Source organism: Pholcus phalangioides, unplaced genomic scaffold (assembly GCF_987345545.1).
Source record: "Pholcus phalangioides strain wild (caught in Gottingen) unplaced genomic scaffold, Ppha-v1.0 ptg000031l_1, whole genome shotgun sequence".
In the NCBI taxonomy this organism is placed as follows: domain Eukaryota; kingdom Metazoa; phylum Arthropoda; class Arachnida; order Araneae; family Pholcidae; genus Pholcus; species Pholcus phalangioides.
The window spans coordinates 4695806-4719470 of NW_028301621.1; the positions used below are offsets into that span (position 1 = coordinate 4695806).

Sequence of the window (23665 nt, forward strand, 5' to 3'; positions counted from 1 at the left end):
AGTTTTCCAAGAGCAAGAACAAGAGAGGACCAAAGAACCTCCACCACTTGTCTCTAGAGGCCATCCAGAGATGCATGCCTTAGGGCTGCTACGATTGTCACCAAGGAAGAATGATAATTGGAGATCGAGTGTCGTCGTTGACCAAGAAAAATAGACTACAAATTGAAACAAAAAAAAGAAAAATACTACAAATTGTTACAAAAAAAGAAAGCCAAGGACAAGTCGATTGCGATTTTAAAAAAAAATTGAAATAAAATTTTGAGTAGATTTTTTTTACTAAAACTTTTTTTTGGGCAATTTTTTTAATCATAAAAATTGTTTTTCCGAGCCAAATATGGGAAACGTATCCACGCGAATTTTGGGGGGATGAGCAAGTCCTTGAAAATTATTGGAGGGCACATGGGCCGGATACAAGTTTACACCTATGGGAGAGTGGATGGTAGCTTTTACCATTGGCAGTGCAGAAAAGTAATAAAAAAAAATACGCAAATTAAAATATAGTGATTTAAAATACCTTTTTTAATTACTTAAAAAATTTCTTTCACTTTTTCATTGTACAATATGATGCATAATTTGTGTATGCGTGTATGTGCAGAAAAAAGATGTGCGAGACATTTTTGTCTCAATTTTCATGATGCATGCAATCAGTGTTTGATCTCGTTTATCAAATCATCTATTCATTCATGCACAAGAATCATCATTGAGATTTGTCTTCTGTAGATATAGAATGCTGAAATGATTATTCACATGTGTTTTGGAAGTAGTAGCGGAGGTGTTTCCTGGTGTTTTTGACAATAACTTGATAATTAAAACGTTTTGTATCTTTTCTTTTTATTTGACCTCATTTATGAATTCTTTTTCACAAATTCTCCCTCACACTGCCAGAAGTCGGGAAAAATTGAAAAACAAACGTCAAACCATTTTTTCTTCCTGTTTGAATCTCAATATACATCTCAATTTTACTAGGAAGTTTTTTTTAAATACATGTTTCTGTGTGTGTTTTTTTATTTATACTTATGTTGAGCTTTTAATTTTATTTTTTACAATAGCGATGGAATAAATGATTCTGTAGTCTGATTTTTTTGTGGTATAAACTTCAGGTAACATAGGTACGTCATTATTGCATTTATTGATGTTTTCATTTTGTTTTACAAGTTTTATTTTCTCAGCGACTTTTTTTTGTAAAACTGCATCGATGTAGTTTTTTTTATTCATCGAAATATTTTTTTTTTAACTACATCAATGAGACTATTGATTGATGTTTTTTAACCTTTACACAGCATAATAGCAATAAGCTTTCTTATGATTTTCAGCAGTAAATGAATATAGAATAATGAAAAAGTAATGGGTATAGAGCAGTCTTTTCTAAGCACGTGTCGCTGTTTCTAGGGGCATCGCCAACATTTATGTGGGGTGTCGCGGCGAGCTTGAGATATTGATTTGTGCACCTATTTTTGCTTTGAAGTTCTTTTATACGGGAAATATCTATTAATCTATCCTGAAGAGCCGCTGACAAATCATGAATTAGGCAAGGAAGCTGTGGTTGACAAAAGTTTGTGAACCATTGGTATAGGGAAAAGTGTTCCACTGAGAGAGGTGTATAACAAAATATTTGGGATTGCCACTGCCAAAATAAGAAGGTGAGATATCTTGTCAATGCCAATCAAAGGGTTGAGATCCGTCTGAAATCAGTGATAAAATGCACTGTCTCAAGTCTATTCCTGTGACTATCATTGTGGTATTCAGATTCTGTGATGCTCATTTCATTCTCATATTAATGGATATAAAGGTTGTATGGGAAAGTCCCTTGGACCTGAAATAACTTGCAAACAAAAAGAGTTATAGCTATGCAACTCCTCACAAGGAAAGGGTCCCAAGGATATGTCTTTAAAATTTTTAGTTAAATAAAACCGCTTTCAGTGCAATATTTCAGCTATGTTCAAATGGTGATCGGTATGATTGGTATTGCTGAGCATTACATATATCATTCAAATGATTGGTATTGCTTTAGCAACACGAACAGATATGTTCCGGCGTCCCTGATTATATAACCATAATACAAAAACAATTCATATACATAGCACCTAAAGAATATAATAGATTGAATGAGAAAATAAAATCAGAAAAATCACTGCACAAATTTTAAAATACTAATAAAAAAAATCAACGCAATTGAACAATAATTTATACATGCATTTTTTTCCTCTTTATGAATGTAATGAGGACTGAATATTATATCTCAGGATATGTTATATAAATATATCATTGACCTGAATATTATTTATATCATTGACCTGTTGTCAACCCCAATATATACTATAGTATCAATATGCCCTCTACTATATATATGTTGTATACGTGTGTGTGTAATAAATTTCAAATTAACTTGATATCATCCGCCACGTGACAGAAGCACAAATGTACAAATTTTTCTTTTTCATTTATCAGCTGTTTTGATACCTTAATTTGCTATCTAAGTTGTGCATGCGAATGCGTATCCTTATTGAAACTCGAATTACAAAACATTTCAGGAAATAACTTCCATAGCAAATAACATAAGTAGAGTAAACATTCAAACGTCATTTCACACATTCTCATTTTGCACATTTGTGATTCTGGCATGACGGAGCCAATATATTGATTATTATGCAAGTAGAATTTGATAAATTTGCATTGTATGATGCATGGTAATTAGCTCAGCTGAATAAAGGCATTTTTTAGTTTTGGCATATTTTGAAATAAAAATGGTGGACCACTATTTGGCAGTTTAAAAATTAATTTCTTAATTGGAAATTTTTATTTTGGAGAATATTTCGCAACCCCCTAATTCATTGACGTGACCCCTGAGAGGGGGTAGTGACCCATGGTTTGCGCACCACTGCACGAGACTACAAAGGCAATAAATCTTAATCTTTCCTTAGAGCTCATGTGTGCTGAATGGGACTATACATGGACAGTCGGACCTAACTCAGGCCAAAGCTCATAACTGCTGGTTCTGCCACCAGATGGCAACTTACCCAAGGATGTGTGCAGTGCTGGGCTTCGGAATTTCGCGGCCCGGTGCAAAAAAAAATTTTTTGCGGCCCCTCCAAAAAAACTTATGCAGTCGCTCCCCAACTTGTAATATTTTAGACTTTTGGAAATAAAATAAAATTTTCCCTTTTTAATCTTGAAGGGAAAAAAGTTGTTCAGGAAGAATTCATTTATTACGCTGCTTATTTTTCCACCATTTCAGGAACGCGTTGATAAAAGAGATCATAATCAAACATGGTATATTGAGAGAAAATTGCGTTTTAATTAATTTGACAAAATTTATAAATGACATAATAATTGGCGTGGTCCACCTTCTTACACTTCATCGTGGCTCGAATCATATTGAACAGACATGCATTTCTGACATATTTTTAAAGTGTTTCATCATCTTTATCAAAGATATGTTACAATGCGATAACTTCGATCATTTTTTGAATCTTATTTTTGTTTTTGGGCAACTAATGTAAATAGTAGTAGTAAAGGAATCGAGTACTGGGATTCACAAAAATAATTTTAAGGGTATTCCGTTAAACGGAATACCCTTAAACGGAATACCCTTTATTTTGTAAAGTGGGAACGTTAAATGGAACTCACTACGTACGACTTATTTTCGTAATTCTAACTTTTACTAACACTTGAAATTTCCCATTTAAAGTCTTTTCCCACCTACAACATTTTAAGACGAGTTTTTGAAAAACGATTTAAGTAGGATTCATTATATATGAGCACTCCAATGTTATTACTTGTTTAAAACCAAGAGTTTTTTGCCACAAATAATATCCAAGATTGTAATCTCAATATTTGAATATTCAAACTTGAAATTCAAAAAGATGCCAGGGTATAAGTTGTCGAATATTAGCAATGCTACTGCAATCAGTCTAAACCTCAGATATAATTTATGTAATAGTTGGCAAACACATTTTCTTATCAGAGAATGAACTATCGGGGCTGCAAGCAACGTCGCCTACATCCTAAATTTTTAGACCTTTGTGCTCTTAAATGTTTTTAAGCATGGACTCCCTGTTCATAAAACAAAATATCTCTAATGTCGGCACTGTACTAAATGAGTAATTAGATTGAGAAAAAAAAATCAGAGGAAAAGAGACGTCTTACCTTTTTTTTCTCGAAAGCTCAGTTCTAAAAATTGTCACAATTTAGAATTCATACATTGTATATCCATCTTCCGGGATATATGAGAGGATGATTCTCAGATGGTAGCATTAGGAAATTTCGAAGAAGATTTCAAGCCTCCCTAGGAGGGCAGTAACTAGGCTGAGGCAACCGGGGCCCCGAGCCGAATGGGGGGACTCCAAAAAATTTACATTTATTTTGATTAATAGAAACCTTTTCAAGAAGGGCTCCAAAGAAAAGTCTGCCCCGGAAAGGCAAACTACGACCTTGCTCCCTAGGAAAATATCATGACAGTCGTCATCTAGAGATATCCATGCCACAGGCTACTACGGCTAATGGAAGCACCACCGGATGAAACTACGCATTGTGAGCACTATTGGTACCTTCAGACCAGATGGTAACTCCAATGAGAGGGGAGGTTGTCATTGGGAAAAAATTTCTACATTTCTTTTGTGGTGTCCCTTTCGTTTGATGTCCTAAGCATGTTTTTTCCTTGGTTGATGTAGCCCTGTTATATCTTTAATAGCAGAAAAAAGAAAGGCCAGACTTTTTTCACGGTAAAGAACGTGACTACTTGCATACAATCTTTTCTTGTTTGAAATAAGCTAATGCCATATCTAATAACACTAAAAATGATATTATAGGGCTTCTAACTGACAGCCTCCTTTTACAATCAATAATTGTTTGATGGGGGAAAAATTAAATTTCAATCAAAAATTTCCATAACATCTGCTGAGAAAGAAAAGGGTTTCTTTCAGAAGAATTGAGGCGTCTGAAATTTTGCGGCCTGGTGCGACCGCACCTTTCGCAGCCCCCCCCCCAAGTCCAACCCTGGATGTGTATGATGTCACTCTCTACTATTCATACAAAGGTCTTTAACAGCTGGGTTTAACCATTAACCAACACCATCTATAGTAGAAGGCGTCAGTAGAAAACTTGTGATATCATTTAAAGTCATCTCACCTATAGCAAATGGGTATACACCAGGGTTGGTAAAAAAAAACGGGGTTTTTTTGGTTTAAACCAGGTTTTTTTTGTTTTAAATAAGATTAACATTAGAAACAACAAAATTTCTGAGAAATCATTGAAACTTCTAATAATTAATTAAAATAAAATGTTTATTAATGGTAATTAACACTATTCTCATATTAATTAATAAATATTTCTTACATTCTAACAAAAACCAACTTCTGCAATTTAATTATTTTTTGCTTAAATATTGGATTACTGTGTGTTTGAAAATTCTTTTAATATTGTTATTAATCATATATATATATATATGGTGAAATTATATGGTGAAAGTAACTGGAGAAAACATCTATATATATATATATGTTCTCTCCAGTTACTTGATGTGTACAGATGTGTTCTCCAGGTGAAAGTAACTGGAGAAAATATATATGTTTTCTCCAGTTACTTTCAGTATGCTTGATTAGGAAGCTATTTTGCAAAAACTATAATAAAAATTAGGTCAATATAATGTATTTAATGAAGCATAAATAATGCAGATTAATTAGCAATGATTTATGATACACAGGGTGATTATAACTAAGGTTCTGATTTCAAAACACTGTAAAAAAAGAATGATTGCCAAAATGACTTGAAAATTGACATGAATATTCCTGAAAAAATTCAATTTTATTTGATAAAGGGGAAAAAATACTTAAAAATGTAAAATTAATCACATCATCCAACATGTGGGAAATTTGCTCACAGAATGAAAACGATAGCCAGTCATGGCAAAATGGTACCTTAATTATAGCATTCCAAGATTTCATAATTCATGGAAACATCACAAAAAACGAAGTAATTGAACAAATAACAACAACTTACTTAAGAAATGTTAAATATGTTGTCCACCGTGTTCTGGCTATGAGGTTGAAAGCACAAAAATTCTTGTTCATCAACAGATCAGAGTATGCCATGGTTATGATGTGAATGTGCTTGCAATTCAGCTTTATTAAATTTAATGCGCCCCACGTTAATATTCCTGAGGAAGTTCTAACATATAGGTGATGTGCTGGAGATTGTAATTCTCCAAAGTTGGCAATCTGACCACTGTTTGACATTTTGAGGTACCCCCCACAGCCAGAAGTTGCAAGGGTTAAGGTGCATCCTGTCAAAATGAGTCTTCAGCAGCTGTTTTGTTGGTATTGCAATGTGCATCTTGATAGAAGTTCTATCCCCACACTGATGCGGTGGAAGTGCCGAAATAATGTGGTTGCACAAAATAGATTATACTGCTGGCCAAGTACAGCATCATCTACTTGCACTTTTTTTTCCTTTTGCAAAAGAAACTTGCATTGCTTCAGGAGTATCTATGCAAATTTTCAAGTCATTCTGACTAGTAGTTCTTATTGAATAGTTTTGGAATCAAAACTTAAAATTATAATCACCCTGTATATAGCTGATTATTTTTCATAAATCTGTTATACAGTATACAGTAGAACATTACTATTATACAGTAAAACCTTCATTAACTGGGCTTACCATGAAAGTATTAAAAAAAACTACTGAATATTAAGACTGGGACATATACAGTAGGAGATGTGCTACTTCTTATGGGAAAGAAAATGAAAATGAAATGTGAGGTAATGTAACTACTAGTACACTAGTCTTTGTCCTTTAAGGACAGCTGGTGTCTATTGGATTATAGGACCACCTGCCCCTAACATGATGGTGTCACTACTGTTGCTGCTTCCTTTGTGAAGGAAAAAAGGAATACACCACTACATTTAGATGTGATGTGTGATGCAATCCTTATTTATGAATTTGCTAAAGATAGAGCATCAGAACATGGGCGGAGGCCCAAGATAATTTTACAATCTCCAACGATTCTTACGATTCCAACAAACCTTTACGATTTCCGGATTTAAAAAAAATTGAGGGGGATAATTTATTTTTAAAATGCAGAAATTTATCATTTCAACTTAAATATGTAAAGTAAGAATAAAAATGGTTGTGGTTCATAAAAGGAAAGAGAATTACTACTATACTGTATACATAGTATCTACTTCAAATGGGGAGGAGCATTTGAAAATGATAAAGTTCTTTGGAGTATTTACGATTGGTCTCTCCAGTGGGGTTCCTTAGTTTCAGTTTCGTCAGCAGGTGCAAGCTGGGAGAGAGACAGCTTGATCATAGTAGCTGACAACAGACATTTCTGGTTACTAGTTGAATTTTGCAGTGAATGTATACAATAACCATTCCTTGTGTATGGAAGGTGGTTTATTTTTTTTAAGGGAACTTATCACTCTACTATAGTCATTCTTCAGACAAAAGTGGTACTTATTTATGTCTCTCTCTTTCCATATTTTTCATTTCTCTTTTATTATTAAGGCAGCTGTTAGAGGGCAGTAAACGGTTTTTTTTTCAGTTGCGATTATAAATTTATTTCATTTTATTTCAGTCCATCTCTGTTCTAAATTTATTTTGTTGCATTTGTTTGAGCCTTTTCAGTGAAATATCTTTTTGAATGACGAATTAAGTTCTTGGATAACAGTCATGAGTAAATGATCAAGAGAGATCTTTTTTTTCGGGTTCGAAGAGCACCGACACACTCTCAACTTGTAAGTTGCTCGTACCAAGTTCAAAACGCGCGAATGATAAACTATTAGTTGCTCATGGTGAGATATCAGGACCATCATCGTCAAGTGTGGAAAACATAAAAAAATGTAATGTACTGGATCTAGGTGATTTGCACAGTGGTCCATGTCGTCCAGTATTATCTAGTTATCCTCTGCCCAATGTTTCGGGTGCCAATAGAAGTTTTACAGCTTCGTATTACGAGAAATACGACTGGTTGGAATACAGTGTTAAAGAAGACGCAGTGTTCTGCTTCGCGTGTAGAAATTTTCCCACAGGAAACAAGGAGGATTTACTTACAAAGCAAGGCATGAACAATTGGAAGAAAACTAGTGAAAAACTGCATAAACATGCGGTAAGTGCAGTAAACTTGTTTTTTATCTCTAAGTTGCTCAATTTTCGAAAACTAACCGATTCCGTTGCAACTAAATTATCAGATTCCCATAAAGTACTTGTAAGTGAAAACAGAGCGTACTTCAGGAAGATTTTAGACATTTTATTGTACTTTGCAAAGCAAGGTTTGGCTCTTCATGGCCACGATGAATCTGACAAATCAAATAACAAAGGTAATTTTTTAGAATTGTGTGAACTTTTTTGTAAATATGACCAACATTTAAAGAAAAGTAAGGGCATTACCATAATTTGACGAGCCCTCATGTACAAAATGAACTATTAGAAATAGTGAGAAGTGCTGAGAAAAATAGTAAATGAAATAAATTAAGCTGGGTATTTTTATCTGATGGTCGATGCGGCGAAATGTCATTAATGATTGGGCAATCATACGATGGCACTAGTGTGATGGCAGGGGTAAAAAATGGTTTACAAAAGATCATAAGGGATAGCAACCCGTTTGCTGTATATGTACATTGCTTGGCACATAAGGTAAATTTGGTTCTTGTTGCTGCATGTAAAGAAAATGATTTTTGTTGCAATTTTTTCAACATTATGCAATCATTGTACCACTTTATGTCGCATCCTGACATGCATGCTGAATTCCAAAATATTCAAAAAGAACTAAACATAACATTACCTGGCCCTTCTGATATCAATAAGCTCAGTGACACTCATTGGTCTTGTAGAGCCACGGTTGTGCTTGCTGTAAAGGGCAACTACGGAGCTATTATCACGGTCTTGAATAACAGGGTAACAGACATGAGAAGCTCAAAATCTACTGAGGCTAGAGGACTTTTAATTTCTATCAAATCACTAGATTTTGTTGTTTGTTTGGCGGTATTTACAGAATCCCTGCCTCTCATTAATGTCCTTAGTAAAGCATTACAGAGAGAAGACACTTGCATTGCCCAATGTGCCCAAGCAGCCGATGGAGTGATCAAAGAGTTGGAAACAAAAAGGAACGATAATGGATGGGATCAGAAATGGTATGAAATAAAAAAAATGGACAAAGACTTTGACCTTCATGCAATTCCTGTTACAGTTGAAGTGATGGAGAAAGGGGAGTGTTATAATCCTAAACGGCCTAGGTTGATAACGAAGAGCCTAGATAGCTACATAGTGATGACATCTGTTGGACAGAAAACGAGGACAGAAGAGAGAAGTTCAGAAAACGTTGAAACTGAGTTGAAACAAAAGTATAAGCGCGATTTATATTACCCTTTTTTAGACATTTTGTTGCAAGAAATGAAAAGAAGATTCTCTGAAGAAGCATTGGAAATCGCAAAATCTAGCGAGAAGTTTCTTCGCCTTAACGTAAAGGAATCAAAATTTTTCATGACCATGTATGCTGTACCAGGGATTGATGGAGCACTGGCTGAAGCAGAAATGACAGTTCTAAAAAAATTGCCTCTCATCAATATTGTTGAACAAATGACGCAAAATGTTATGAACACAAACATATATCCCAATGTGAAGACTCTCTTAAAAATATGTCTGACATTGCCATCAAGCAGCGCTAGTTGCGAGAGATCGTTTTCAGCCATGAGGAGAATCAGTAGTTGGCTGAGGTGTTCGATGAACCAAGAGAGCTTTTCGGACCTCATGGTTTTGTTTTTGGAGTCAGACATCATCAACAATTTAGACCTAGATGTTCTGATTGACATATACATTTCAAAATGCGAAAAAAGAACGATTGCACTCCATTGAAACTGCGCAGACTTGCACACAGTTGTTGTGGAGGTGGATTTCTTTAGTGAGCTATACAGTAATTCGCAGTAAGTCCCTATTGCCTCTATAAAATAAAATCTATTTTGATTGTAATTTATTAAAAAATTTTTTTAAATTATTGTATGCAATATTTTTCTCTATGAAGAAGGAATAGAAATATTCAGTACTGTGCAATGTCGCACTGGTATCAATCTTTCTCGTTCAACCAGATTTTCTCTGGCCCGGCTAATCCTTGGTTTTGGATAGGCCAGATCAGGGATGTTCTTTTTTTATTGGTGTATTCTTTTGCGCTCAGTAATTGATTAAACCTTTCACTGTGTCCTTTTGAAATGTACCATGTTCACTGAATGTAGCTAACCACAGGTGACAGTGATAGGGTTAAACAATATTTTTGATTACTTTTTTCCATCAATCTAAGCCATTTAGCTAGTTCCCTAGGTTTGAACTTTTTTTCATTTCCGCATGTTTGTATTTATGTACGTTATACTCTATTTGCACATAATATATTGTATGCATATTACATATATAAATGTGATAAATCGGAGGTTGTCTATAATCGTCGGTTATTATGCATAATCACTAATCGTCTCGGTAAGTTTAATAAATTTTCCTGTATTTATCTGTTTTATTGGTGATTATGCATAACTTGTGAATGAAGTTGGCAAGTATATAACCATCACGTTACGGAAAATACTGATCAGTGGTCTAATTTAAGCTAGAACATGATTTCTTTCATGATAAATATGAAGGAAATCATGTTATAGCTTGAATTAGACCACTGATCAGTATTTTCCATAATGTGATGGTTCTACTACGGATGTTTGTCCATAAAAATATAAAACTAATTTTAATTTCATTTTTATCAGTATCAAAACGTATAAATTATTATCAGTCTTGTAATAAATTAGTTTTTTTCACATTTATCAGCATAGACTGAAGTGCCAGCAAAATGTCCGAAAAATTAAGATAATTCGTTGAAGATTTATCATATTTAGCAACACGAGCTGGAGATTATACATAATCACCGGAAATTGTGATGAATTCGCAAAATTTTATCCACTTAGCAAATTGGTTTCATATTCATAAAGAACACGGTAATTATGCATAATCTCACCATGTTTATCACATTCACCGTGACCTACTTACACGTAAGCGTGTGCTGCACGTACTCCCATACATGCAAAACTATCATCATCATCATCGTGCCCCCCCCCCCCCAGCCCTTCCAGTCTATCTCCGCCTATGCATCAGAATGTAGCAAAAGGTTAGAAAATATTGTGAGAATGAGAAATTTTGGCTTTTATGTATAACTTTAAATAACTAAGAAACTTCATATAAAATATATATATATATTCTGGCCCACTTTTATGAAACTTTTTGAAAAAACCACTTATAAAATCTGATGTCATTTAAAGATATACCATCAGAATGTACCCCAAGGATATAAAATGTGGTAAAAATGAAAAATTTTGGCTAATAATGAACCAATATGATATTTTTCAAGGAAAAAAAATAATATTTATGCCACTTTTATTTGAATTTTGAAAAAAAAAACCACTTGGTTTAAACCAAACAACCCTGGACACCAAAAATGGTAAAGATAGTAAATGAGTCCCCTTGCTACATCCAATGGCTATGGGTGAGATGACCTTCAGTGACATCACAAGCTTTGAGCAGGGACCTTCTGCTATAGATGGTGTTGGTTTAACCAGGCTCAAATATGTTCACGTTTTTCTGCTACAAATATGAAAAATAATTCAATTCAAAGATGGTCTTGTGACTGATTTGTAGCAACTGAATTTCTCAATATTATTCAAGGTTACAAAAATAACTTTTTTTGAGGACAATTGCTCTGTTTAACAGCCCGGTTTGAAGTCAAATAAGTCGTCGGCTGGTGGCAGTGTCAGCAATTATGAGCTGCCAAAGCTCATAATTGCTGCCACTGACACTGCCATTGCTCAGTTAGGTCTGACTGTCCATGTATGATTCTATTCAGTGCACATGAGCTCTAAGGAGGGATTGAGATTCATTACTTTTATAGTCTAGTGGTCTAGGATGCTTCCTGGCAAGTGAGAGGACATGGGTTCGATGCCCTGCAAGAGTAGTGGAACTTTAATTTTTTCCTACATTGATTTTTGTGAAAGCTGTTAAAAACCTTCAAAAAAACCTTAAAAAAACATTGGTTGAAATTATTACAGCTCTTTAGCAACTGTGTCCAAGCATGTTGGTTTTATATTCTTCAAAGTGTTCTCACAAAAATTTGTTACATGTTTTTGTCTGCTGTTACATGTCTGCATTTTTTTTTAAATTTTGTTATTTGTTGGAATAAAAAACTAAGCCATGCAAATTTTTCACTCAATTTTTACATTAAGTTATAGATTTGGAGGAACATAAAATAATTCAGTACACATTTTTTTCTGAAATCAGGACACTGTGAACTCAATGATTAAAAAAATATGGTTATACTCCCCCTCCCCAGCATGATGGTTTGTTGTGAAGTTATGGATGCAGTACGTACACCCTCAAGTGAAAAAGAGGAAAACAAATAGACATCCTTCCTATGCTGCCGTTTTCAGCATATCAGAATTAACAATCTTCAACCATAAATATTATTGCTAGCCTATGGCAGAGAACAATTTATGCCATGAAGAAAACTATCCTAACATAGACCAACGACCAACAGTTCCAGGCTTTCACCGAATCATTCTAAAACCGATAGAGCAGGCTTGCAAATTTCCCATTTGGGAAGGACCTAAAAAGTCATGCTTTGCCATCCTAGAAAGTCAATACTCGAATATTTAATGTAATATACTTTTATGCAAATTAATCGTGATGACCCAATTCTTCTTTGTTGCATGCCAAAGGTTTCCAGTAGTCCTATTGCACCTAGATTAAACTCATTCTGCTTATGTATAAATAGTGATTGTGAAAAGTGAATGGTCGAATTTCATTCTCAGCTCTTAGTCTGCTCAGTATAAGAGCTGTACACTGTTTAACCTTCAACAGTCATGACATAATTCCTTCAAAATTGTGCCGAGGCACCAGCACAGGTTGGATCGGAAATTAGTTTTTAATAATGAATCTTAATCAGTTTTAGTTTATTCTGATGTTGGTATCTCCATGATTGTGAAAAAATATTAATGAATCTTGAACTATGTTGATGTCTAGGATAACAAGGTAGTGTTCAGGTCGGTTGGTCATCCATGTTCCTCTTCTGCAGCTGTCCTCATGTGCCCGGCAAATATCCAGATGTAAAAAGGTCGACCGGTATGATTTGAATGACTGGAAAGAATCACTTTTTCCTGCCTGAAAGTGACTCAAGGACTGACTATCTGAACTTGTTCGGATGGCAAGCAGCGAGTTGGTGTTGAAGTGCACGGACTGTCTTTGATCATTAGGTAGGATCATCCTTATTTGTTGCGAAATGCATTCAGGACGCAAACAAAAATTACATGTTTAACATGAAAAATGTTCAATTTGGATTTCTAATTTTAAGGCTACAATAGGTGATGTGGTTCTCTCATAGCTTTCCCTTCACTGCAAACTTTACCACAAATAATCTATAGTGTGTGCATCATAATAAATATTAAAAATGTTTACAAATTTTTGTTAACTGAAAAATATGTCATGCTGAATGAAATTCCTAAATGAAAAATAAATTTACTTCAACTCTCAGAGGCAAATCAAATTTTGTAGAACCTTCATCAATTGTGGCTGAATATGAATCTTGAAGAAAAGATGGGGCATTATCATTAGCATCAGAGAGTAAAATAGTAAAAGGAACAATAGCTGCATTTCCACTTCCATCTTCATCAACGGCTTGGTAAGAGAGAGAAAATACTGAGCGTACTTCAAAATCTAGGCAATTGCTTGCTCCAGGGTTTTGGCACTGATTTACAGTAATCACACCTGTGTTGGATCCTACATGAAATCTATAAGACAGAATAATACCACTCGTAAACAAATCTAGGAAAAACTGTCTTAAAAGATATAGTCATACATATAGTCGACCCTCGATTTTACTAACTGACACATTTTTAAGCACTATTTCATTAACCTCAAACAATATGCCATTTCTTTGAATGTCATTACAATTTATAGACAAATTTAAAAAAAAAAAAACCCAAGGCCAAAAAAGGCAAGTTGCCCAAAAATGTACTTGATATGAGTTTGTAAAACTGAGAATCAACTGTAGTTATACAGAACTTATTTATAACAGTTAGAAAATCTAGAATTTGTTCATATTAGCTGTAATTTGTCGATTCAATTTTTTGACTTGTTCTAAGAAAGAATGAGTCAAAAAATAAGTTGCCACAGAATTTAGAAATACATCAAAACATAAATGATTGTAAATGAAGGTATATTATATTGCAGTGTGATACTATTTTATTCGAGGTGAGACTCATTGAAGACATGTGATAATATTATATACTAGCTATAATACCCGGCGCTGCCCGGGTTTTCTTCAATGAGGCTTTTTTGGATCACGTGATATCTCCCTCTCTTTTTCTTGAGGGACATACAAACCGTGTCCAAGTTAACCAATATGGCGACCTGCGCGATTTATGAAATAAACAAATCTAGATTTACACAGAAACATAAAAATGAATATATATTTTTCTTTTTTTAAGGGGGCTACGTATTTCGATCCCCCCCCCCCGAACTTCAAATTATCCATCTGTCTGTTCCAGCTTCCAAAAATCCTTAGTTAAAGCTGTGGAATTTTTTCGATACACTTTTCACGGGCTCATAACTAATTTTAAAATATCCTAACCCACATGAATTTATGCAAATAAATATCAAAAGAGACAATATGGAGACATTAATTTTCATACTTGAGAAGATGTAAATGAAATCAATGATATTGCTCGAATATCCAACTCAAAAGTATAGGTTTGGCTAATTACTTCATATCTAATTTTCTGGGCTTCGTATATTTCTAAGCGAACTGAATATTTCAAAAATCGAGAATTCAATACAATTTTTAAAATTATTGATGGGGCGGAAAATCCCACTAATTTCCGCATTTCTACAGTAAAATCGACAATTTTAGCACTGATTTCTATGAGGATCACCCTTTTCCTGACTCTCAAAGCGATGCTGATGATGATTATGATGTCTATTCAAAAAGCCTCGTTACTGAGAGTATATTGAAAATGTGGCAAACCATTATAAAGGCATAAACTATCGTACATATACATATACTAACAGGATTAAAGAAGTGACAAACCGTTGTAAAGGCATATACACGTCTGAAACGCATTGCTAGGGAACCACGGTAACCAAAGTAAACATTCGGAAAGTGATTGTTGAGGTCCAAAAACCATTGTTGCCGGACAGTTTTTTGCCCATTTGGGGCATTTGCCCTGGTCTGACGAAATTTTAAAGTAGCCTATCGTTCAAGTCGGGTCCCATTTGGTATATATGCAAAATTTGGCGACGATCGATCTAAAATTGTAGATTTGTATAGAGAACATACACACACACACACACACAGAAAATCAATTTTATATATATAGATTATTTATTTAACATAACGAGAAGTAACTGGATTATTATGTTTAGAATATAGACAAGGCCATTGCAGCAACCAGCAATGTGACCAGGCATTGACACAGGACGTAAACACATAAACTGGATGGTCTTGACTACTGTTTTTATGTCTTGTTGCTAAGTACAACAGTTCTCTGATGCTTAATTGAATAGTTAATCTGTGACATACTCTTGCAGTGCGTTGCACGTGTTGATCTTCAAAGCTGGGTATCAGGTTGGTCTATGACTGTACATCCGGGTTGTTTCTGGGTTGCGGTTGAATATCTGAATTCTGGGAGCAATGTCACGGTGGGAAAAGTAGGACACTTTCCCCCCCTTTGACAAATAAGCCTGACATAATTTTAACCCAGAATTGTCATGTCAAATAAGTGAAATTTGCTAAATGTAAATATAATTGTGTTTGTCGTGTGGAAAATATTTGAGCTTCTGTCTTCATTTTAATGTGGAAAGCTGAACCGAATCTCGTGGTTGTCTAGTTCCTTTCCTCTTGTGTTATCATTCCGTCTAATATTCATAAAATGCCCAAGATCTGAACCACAGATCGTTTGTATAGAATGGACACACACTCTTTATGCATCACACTGTATGTGTTTGTCGGGAAATCCTAAATTTTAAATGCTTTGCTTTGACATCTCAATCATTTGAGCTCAATACCAAATTCCTTGAATTTTTCTGATTCTTCCTGTGAAATTTTGAGAAATTCCGAGTTAAATTGAACAAGAAAATGTGTGTTCTTTTGAATAATATATTCTTTCTTTTGTGAGAGAGACACACCTAATGATCCACTGATAATCAAAGATATTATCGCCATCTTGATGAGTCAGTTTTTCTTGTTCCCACACGAACGCGTTCGGTACGTGTAAAAGGAAGATAAGATTCCTTTTCTTTTTTTTTCTTTCTCTCTCACTGTTCGTAATCTGTTGTATATTTTTTTTAATACTTGAAAAGCCGATTTTTCGCTTTTTGCATATTCCAAGTCGATGTTTTTTTTTTAAATAAGAGAAACAAACATTTTTGTTAATCAAGAGTTAAATAATTTTGAGACCTTGTGTGTCTTTCAATTTAAAATTTTTTTCCCCCCCTTTTCTCTCCACTGTTTCTGATGCTTTAGAGAAAAAAAAAAACTTGTGTTGTAAAATATTGTGAGGGAGAGAAACTTTTAAGATAATGTTATATGCTTGAAATTATTCTCAGTCATCGAGAAAGTGTTGAATTTGAATTTTTTTAAGAATTTCCTTTGTTTGGATTTAAATTTTTCGGCATGTCGCGAAACAAGAATATTTATATATGATGTCGCATATCGTTGGAAAGCTAATTTTTTTCCCCCACACAATGATGTTTATGTTTTTTTCATTTTGATGAATATTTGTGCATTTAATCCGGAAATATTATATTGAAAATTATTGTTGTCATTCTAAACTTTGCTGAAAGCCGTTCATTTTCTTAAATCGACTCCGTATTGAGAGAAGATGTTTTTCTTTTGGTTTCATGTTTGTGTTCGCGCCTCGTGTTACAATTGGATAAAATTTTGGATGACGCAGTTTGCGCGACGAATTAGAGGGTGCGTTTTCTCAAGCCCCGCCCATCACTCAATTTACATATTATCACTGAGAAACTTTGAAGGAGTGCAGTTCATCGGGACCAGTTGCACGAGAAAGAACGGTCCCGCCGTTGAAGAATCCCCCCCCCCCCCCACGTAACTTGAAGATCCACTGAAACTCATAAGTCCCAAGTCACTCAAACCCTATTTAATTTGGAACTGCCAAAAAGTCGTAACATTTTACTTGAAGATGTAAGTTCAAGAAAAACAGCTATAAAAATAACAGTATGAAGCATCGTCTCGTCATATCAGTTGCTCCCAACTGATCCAGGAAGGAAGGTTTACTGTCATGCCAGAAAGATGAAGCCCAGCAGCTGTCTCTTGCAGTCCAGTCTAAGGATGGTACTTCGACCACACTACCCCGAGTGGTAGTACAGATGGAGAACTTTGATGCTCTGACATCATAAAGTATGTGCACGGACCGTCGCTTCAGCAGATACAGAGGACATTAATCGTTCAATTGGTCAAGCAGATTCGCCCGTCTAAGGATGACATGAAATAACGAACTGTCCGTACTGAGTGTTCAAGTTAAAGGAAACTGTTCATCGAAATCCGGTTGTCAAGAATGAAGTGACCTTAATATGGGAGATAGTGAGTAAATTTTCTCTTTCAAATTTTGAGTGGTTGGGCAAAAACCAAACTGGAGCAATATTTAGTTTTTTGTGTTTTGCACCCAAATAATTTTTAATTTTTCGATAAGTAAAGTAAGGTATTTCAGCATCATTGTTTTGTTTTGGTATATTGTTTTTGGGTTATATGAATAAAGAATTAAATAACTTAAAGTAATTTAGACCTCTGTGTGTTGACATATTCTTTTTGTTCTTTGTGACTTAATTGTTAGGGTTGTAGTGCTCCATTTCATAATTATTTCAGGAGAATTACTCACTGACACACAAAGGGTTGTTGCGGACACGGTAACAACTCAAAAATGATACCCCACTAATATGATCACCAGGCCAAAAGTTTTCTTTCTTGGAGTACTGTCAACTTAAATAGTACTCAACAATTTTGCACCACAACATAATTGGTACCGTGAAAAACAACCATCATCACACTGGTGTCATGAAGAAATCCGTAAAAATATCAATCATCACAGCAATCAGGTTGTTGCTGATACATTCCTGGGTAACATAACTCTTGCCATCTGGGTTGTTATTGAATCTGTTCGTCAGAATCCTCATCATCATTAAGTTTGGTAGTTGGTTTGAAGGAAACCAAATTTTTTGGAACCTCTGTTCTTCTCAGTTGATCAATGTCTCTTTTGACAGAATAGCCATCATCCAACTTCACTTAACAGTGAAACTTTCCAAATTTTTGAATGACAGTACCAAGTTTCCATACAGTTCGATAACTGATACAATATCGGGTTTCTATTTGTTCTCTAACACTTAATTGTCTAGACTTGATTCCTTTCCAATAAATGTATCATTGAGAAAGTTGTTTCATTTTTATGATGCCAATGTGTGTTTGATGCAGTTCATTTAAAACAGATTTCTGTAGTATTTTTTGAATTACTACTTTCTGTCCTTTGAATAAGATTTCATCTTCTAGGGCAGCGTTTCCCAACCTTTTGAAGTTTGCGGCACCCTTGGGAATAATATTAAAAACTTGGGGCACCCTTCCTTGAATACAGAATACAGTTTATTACAACAAAAATCACAGTAACAATACATCAATAAGTTTTGTTCGATTAATCATCAATGTGAAACTTGTGATTTATGCTTAGAGCACAGATATTAGATATCAGGCCTTACAGTTGGCAACGAGACACGTAAATTGTCTTTAGCATCTTGAACTCTATTTCTTGCTTTGTATTTTTTTGTAAAGCAGAGAAGGCTTGCTCGCATAGATATGAGCTGGAAAGGGAAAAAGTGTATTACTTGCTTTCTTCATTAGATTAGGATACTCCTTTCTCAGTCCAAGCCAAAAAACAACCACCGACGCCTCACTCTTGGTGAACTTACCTTTGAGTGTGGAATCTATGCAAAGGGGCCGTTCAAGTATTATGTCATCATCAATGGGGGGAGGGGGTTTCCCGATTCGCTGACTTTTGATGACAACGGTCGAGGAGGTTTGGATAATGCTAACGTCATCAACTACCCTTTATGAAAATATAAAATATTTTTAATGGCATCTTACTGGGTGCGCCAAAAACGAGAAAAACCTTTCGATAGTTTGTATGCACTTGAAGTAACATTCCCCTTATGTGCCCTAAAGAGCCACTTTAGTGATCTCTAAATGTTTCGCAGATCCAAGTGCTCTGGAACTGTGCCACGCATCACTCAAGTAATTCGTAATTATATGCAGCGAATCACTTAAATCTGAGAATGTGCTGCGCGTAAATTGGATTGGATTTTAAATTTATTGGCGCAAGGACCAATTTGGTCAAACTGCGCCGAAACAAATATAAAAATAAGAAAAATGTCCGCGCGTAAATTGAGTGATGTAGAACCGCACTGGGGTAAACCTGAATATGTGCCATGGGCCGCTTAAATGCTCTGGAATTGTACCACGGGACACTTGAGCGATCTGTAAATGCGCTGCTTCATTCATTTTTAAAAAATTAAGGTTTGAGGAGGGTAGGTCATATCAGATAACCCCAGGGCCATATTTGCTCCACGGGCAAAGGACCTTTGTGCGATTTATCATTATATGACTTAGAGGGTGTGTTGCAATGAATTTATTAAAGGTAAATTTTTTGAGTTCTTAGCCTTCAAATAACATTGATATTAACAGAAATTGATTATAATAACATATAAAGGTATTTTCTTATTTTCTTCCAAAATTTCAATCAGAAAAAATATTTTTTTCATTAAAAAAATAAATTTTTGACAATTGGAGAGGCATGAGTCTACGCCCCTCCCCAGTGTACGTCTCTGATCCCACCAATATGCTAACTACTTTTGCTAACAAAGTGGGGGTAGGGAGTCAAAAATGACTAAAAATTTGCTTATGTAATACTTGAACGGCCCCAAAAATAAATAAATTCATCTCGTTCGCCCGCACTGTCTGCGAAATCAAATGGTGAGACAACCCAGTCGAGATACTCAGTGGAAAAAAGATGAAAAGTGCATATCTATTGCATTTTGCAATGTGTGTTTACAAGTTCCAACAAATGAGGTCCTTCAGCTTATCCATGATGTAATTCTCCGCTATTCAGGGTTGGTAAAAGAAACCGGTTTTTTTGTTTTAAATAGTATTAACATTAAAAACAATAAAATTTCTGAAAAATCATTCAAACTTCCAACAATTAATTAGAATAAAATGTTTATTAATGTAATTAACACTATTAATCAATACATATTTCTTACATTTTAACAAAAACCAACTTTTGCAATTTAATTATTTTTTGCTTAACTCAATGGATTACTTTGTGTGTGTTTGAAAATTCTTTTAATGTTAATCTTATAGTTGTATATAAATGTGAAAATATGTCTGTCTGTCTGTATGTATGTTCTTTATACAAATCTACAGTTTTAGGCCGATCGTTGCCAGATTTTGCACATATACCAAACAGGACCGGGATTGAACCCGTAGGCTACTTTAAAAGTTCGTCAGAGCTGGGCAAATGACCGAAATGGGAAAAAAAACTGTCGGGCAACAATGGTTTTGGGGTCTCAACAATTACTTTCGGAACGTTTACTTTGGTTACCGTGTTTTCCAACAATGTGTTTCAGACGTGTATATATGCCTTTACAATGGTTTGTCACACCTTTAATTCTGTTATTATAACAGTTTATTCCTTTATAACGGTTTGTAACTTTTCCAATCCTCCCAGTAATTAAAGAAAACCCGGGAAGCGCCGGGTATTTCTGCTAGCCTATATACAGGGTATCCTATAAGTGCTAATGTGGCCTTTATCTTATCAACTGCCCATGGTAGAGATATAGTTTCAATTAAAAAAATGCTTAAAAGGCGTTTGTGTAATACTCACTGCACAAGCTGGACGTATGACGTCGCTAACAACAGAGAACAACAACTACGACGACGAAAATGTTCAACGTCAGCTGATCAATGCTTACCTCAAATCATCAACACTCTGGCACGAAGTTAAAAAACTATCATCATCCCCTAACATGCGAGTTCAACTGAAAAATGACTGAGCACTGCTATCATTTTCACGTCAGTTGATCAAACTTGGCAATGGAAGAATTCCCGTACAGACCCAAGCACTGGACTCATTACTTTCCCAAATCGATTTTGCCAGTGGCTAAACTCAGTTCAAGAACTTGCAGACAAAGTATTCCAAACCATTGAACAAAATCACCGAAACCATGAGTGACTTTGTGAGAGCGATTCTGGCATTGAAAAATGACAGTATGAACAAGATAAACGAAAAATCCTAAAAATTATTCCGGGAGACTCCACATCTTACAAATCGGTTCCCACAGACATAGAGCAGACAGCTCTGTATTCTGAAGAATTTCTGAACTCTTTGGATATTCCGGGTGTGCCACCACACAATTTGACCCTCAAAGTCGGAGCACCTATAATGCTTTTAAGAAATTTGGAGACACCCAGACTCTGCAATGGCAGCAGACTCTACGTGAAGAAATTGCACAATTACATCATCGAAGCACTAATTCTAACTGGATGTGCCAATTGGAGAAGACGTCTTCATTCCACGTATACCAATTATCACTGAAGAAATGCCATTCCCTTTAAAGCGATTACAGTTCTCAGTTCGTTTAGCTTTTGCCATGACAATCAACAAAGCGCAAGGCCAGTCGTTAGCAGTGGAAGGTATCAACCTGCTTGAGCCCTGTATTTCTGACGGACAGCTTTTCGTTGCCTGTTCGCGTGTTGGTGATCCTAAAAATTTGTACATATTCACACCAGATGGGAAAAAAAAAAATATTGTGCATCCACAAGCGATTGCATCAAGTTTTTAATTAAAATATTATATAATATAAAACTTTTTTTTTTATTACGAAATAATTAATAAGCTATACGTATATAAAAATTTTACGTTGCCGGGTATCAGCTAGTCATATAATATAAAAATGTTTTCTCCAGTTACACACACACACTTTCAATATGCTTAATTAGGAAGCTATTTTACAAAAACCATAATACAAATTAGGTGAATATAATGTATTTAATGAAGCATAAATAATGCAGATTAATTAGCAATGATTTATGATATACAGGGTGATTATAACTAAGGTTCTGATTTTAAAACACTGTAAAAAAGAACGATTGTCAGAATGACTTGAAAATTAACATGAATATTCCTGAAGAAATGGAATTTTATTAAGTAAAGGGGGAAGAAAATACTTAAAAATTTAAAATTAATGACAATCCAACATATGGGAAATTTGCTTGCAGAATGGAAACAATAGCTAGTCATGGCAAAATGATAACTTAATTATAGCATTATTTGGGATGTCGACCGAGTTGATTTGATAACGCTCATCTGACTCCACTCTAATTAAAAGACGACTTGTCACAATCACCAAATTAATTTATTTACAAAAAATGCACACACACGAAAAAACATCAACATGTCATTTACACTCACTCGCAACCACTGAATATTTTTTCTTCTTTCCGTCGCTTGGCGCGCGTAACCTGTGTAGTCACTTTTTACGCCAAGCGTTGGCGAAACTCCACCACACAACTCCCCCGCCAGTCTCACACTTCATTTGTGAGACGAAACCGAACTTTACGACCATATCGGGAGATGTAAGTTTTGTTCTTATCACTGGAATTGCCACTGGAACGTGATGAGTCATCCTGAACGGCTTTATCCAACAGCAAAAATGCCGGCTTTAATCTGTCGATGTTGACCACCTTTTCTTCGTCGTTTACTTCCACCACGAAGTCCTTGGTCACTCTGCGCACAACACGGAATGGACCTTCGTACGGGCACTGGAGAGACTTCTTGAAGGGACCACGGCGGATGAAGACATGAGTGCAGGTGGTGAGCTCCTTCGGGACATAGATCTTTGGAAGTCCATGCCGCACAGGATTCGTTGGTTTCAGAGAGCTGATGATCCTTTGCAATCGGGCAACGTAATCGGGAGGGTTAGACAATGGCTGATCGTCGTACAGCTGACCAGGAAGACGAAGCGAGGAACCATAAGTCAGCTGGGCTGTCGAGGCATCAAGGTCACTCCTATATGCTGACCTTAACCCAAGAAGAACCAATGGGAGAGCTTCATACCAGTCTGAGTCGAGGCCTTCCAGGACCTGTTTTATCATATGACACATCAATGCTTGCTTGAGTGGCCTATGGAACCTTTCCACCATTGCATTGCACTGTGGCGTATATGCAGCGGTCCTTGCAATTTGGATGCCAAGCATTCGGGAAAGAGCCTGAAAAAGACCAGATTCAAATTGTCCACCCCTGTCGCATGTTACCCTCTGAGGTGTACCAAATCGTGCAATCCACCCATGTACCAACGCTCTGGCGACACTTTCAGCCGTCATGTCGGATAGTGGCACTACCTCGGGCCATCTCGTGAATCTATCTACCATCGTTAGACAGTAACGGAAACCATGACACGGAGGAAGTGGTCCTATCAAGTCTATATGAACATGTGAAAAACGTTCATCGGGGACTAAAAATTTTGTCAAAGGCGACTTTGTATGCTTATGCACCTTGGTTTTCTGACATAGCACACATGCTCTACACCAAAC

At 35.5% G+C, this 23665-nt stretch overlaps 1 protein-coding gene across 3 annotated transcripts in view; it reads right to left on the reverse strand.

Annotated features, from left to right (window-relative positions):
- The window catches only part of Cad87A (cadherin 87A), a 672761-nt gene that overhangs the window by 464845 nt on the left and 184251 nt on the right, over positions 1 to 23665 (reverse strand). For all 3 annotated transcript variants that reach the window (XM_089252829.1, XM_089252827.1, XM_089252828.1), the window contains one exon: positions 13535 to 13802. In XM_089252829.1, the coding sequence (XP_089108955.1) occupies positions 13535 to 13802 (268 nt within the window). The remainder of the gene's footprint in view (positions 1 to 13534; positions 13803 to 23665) is intronic.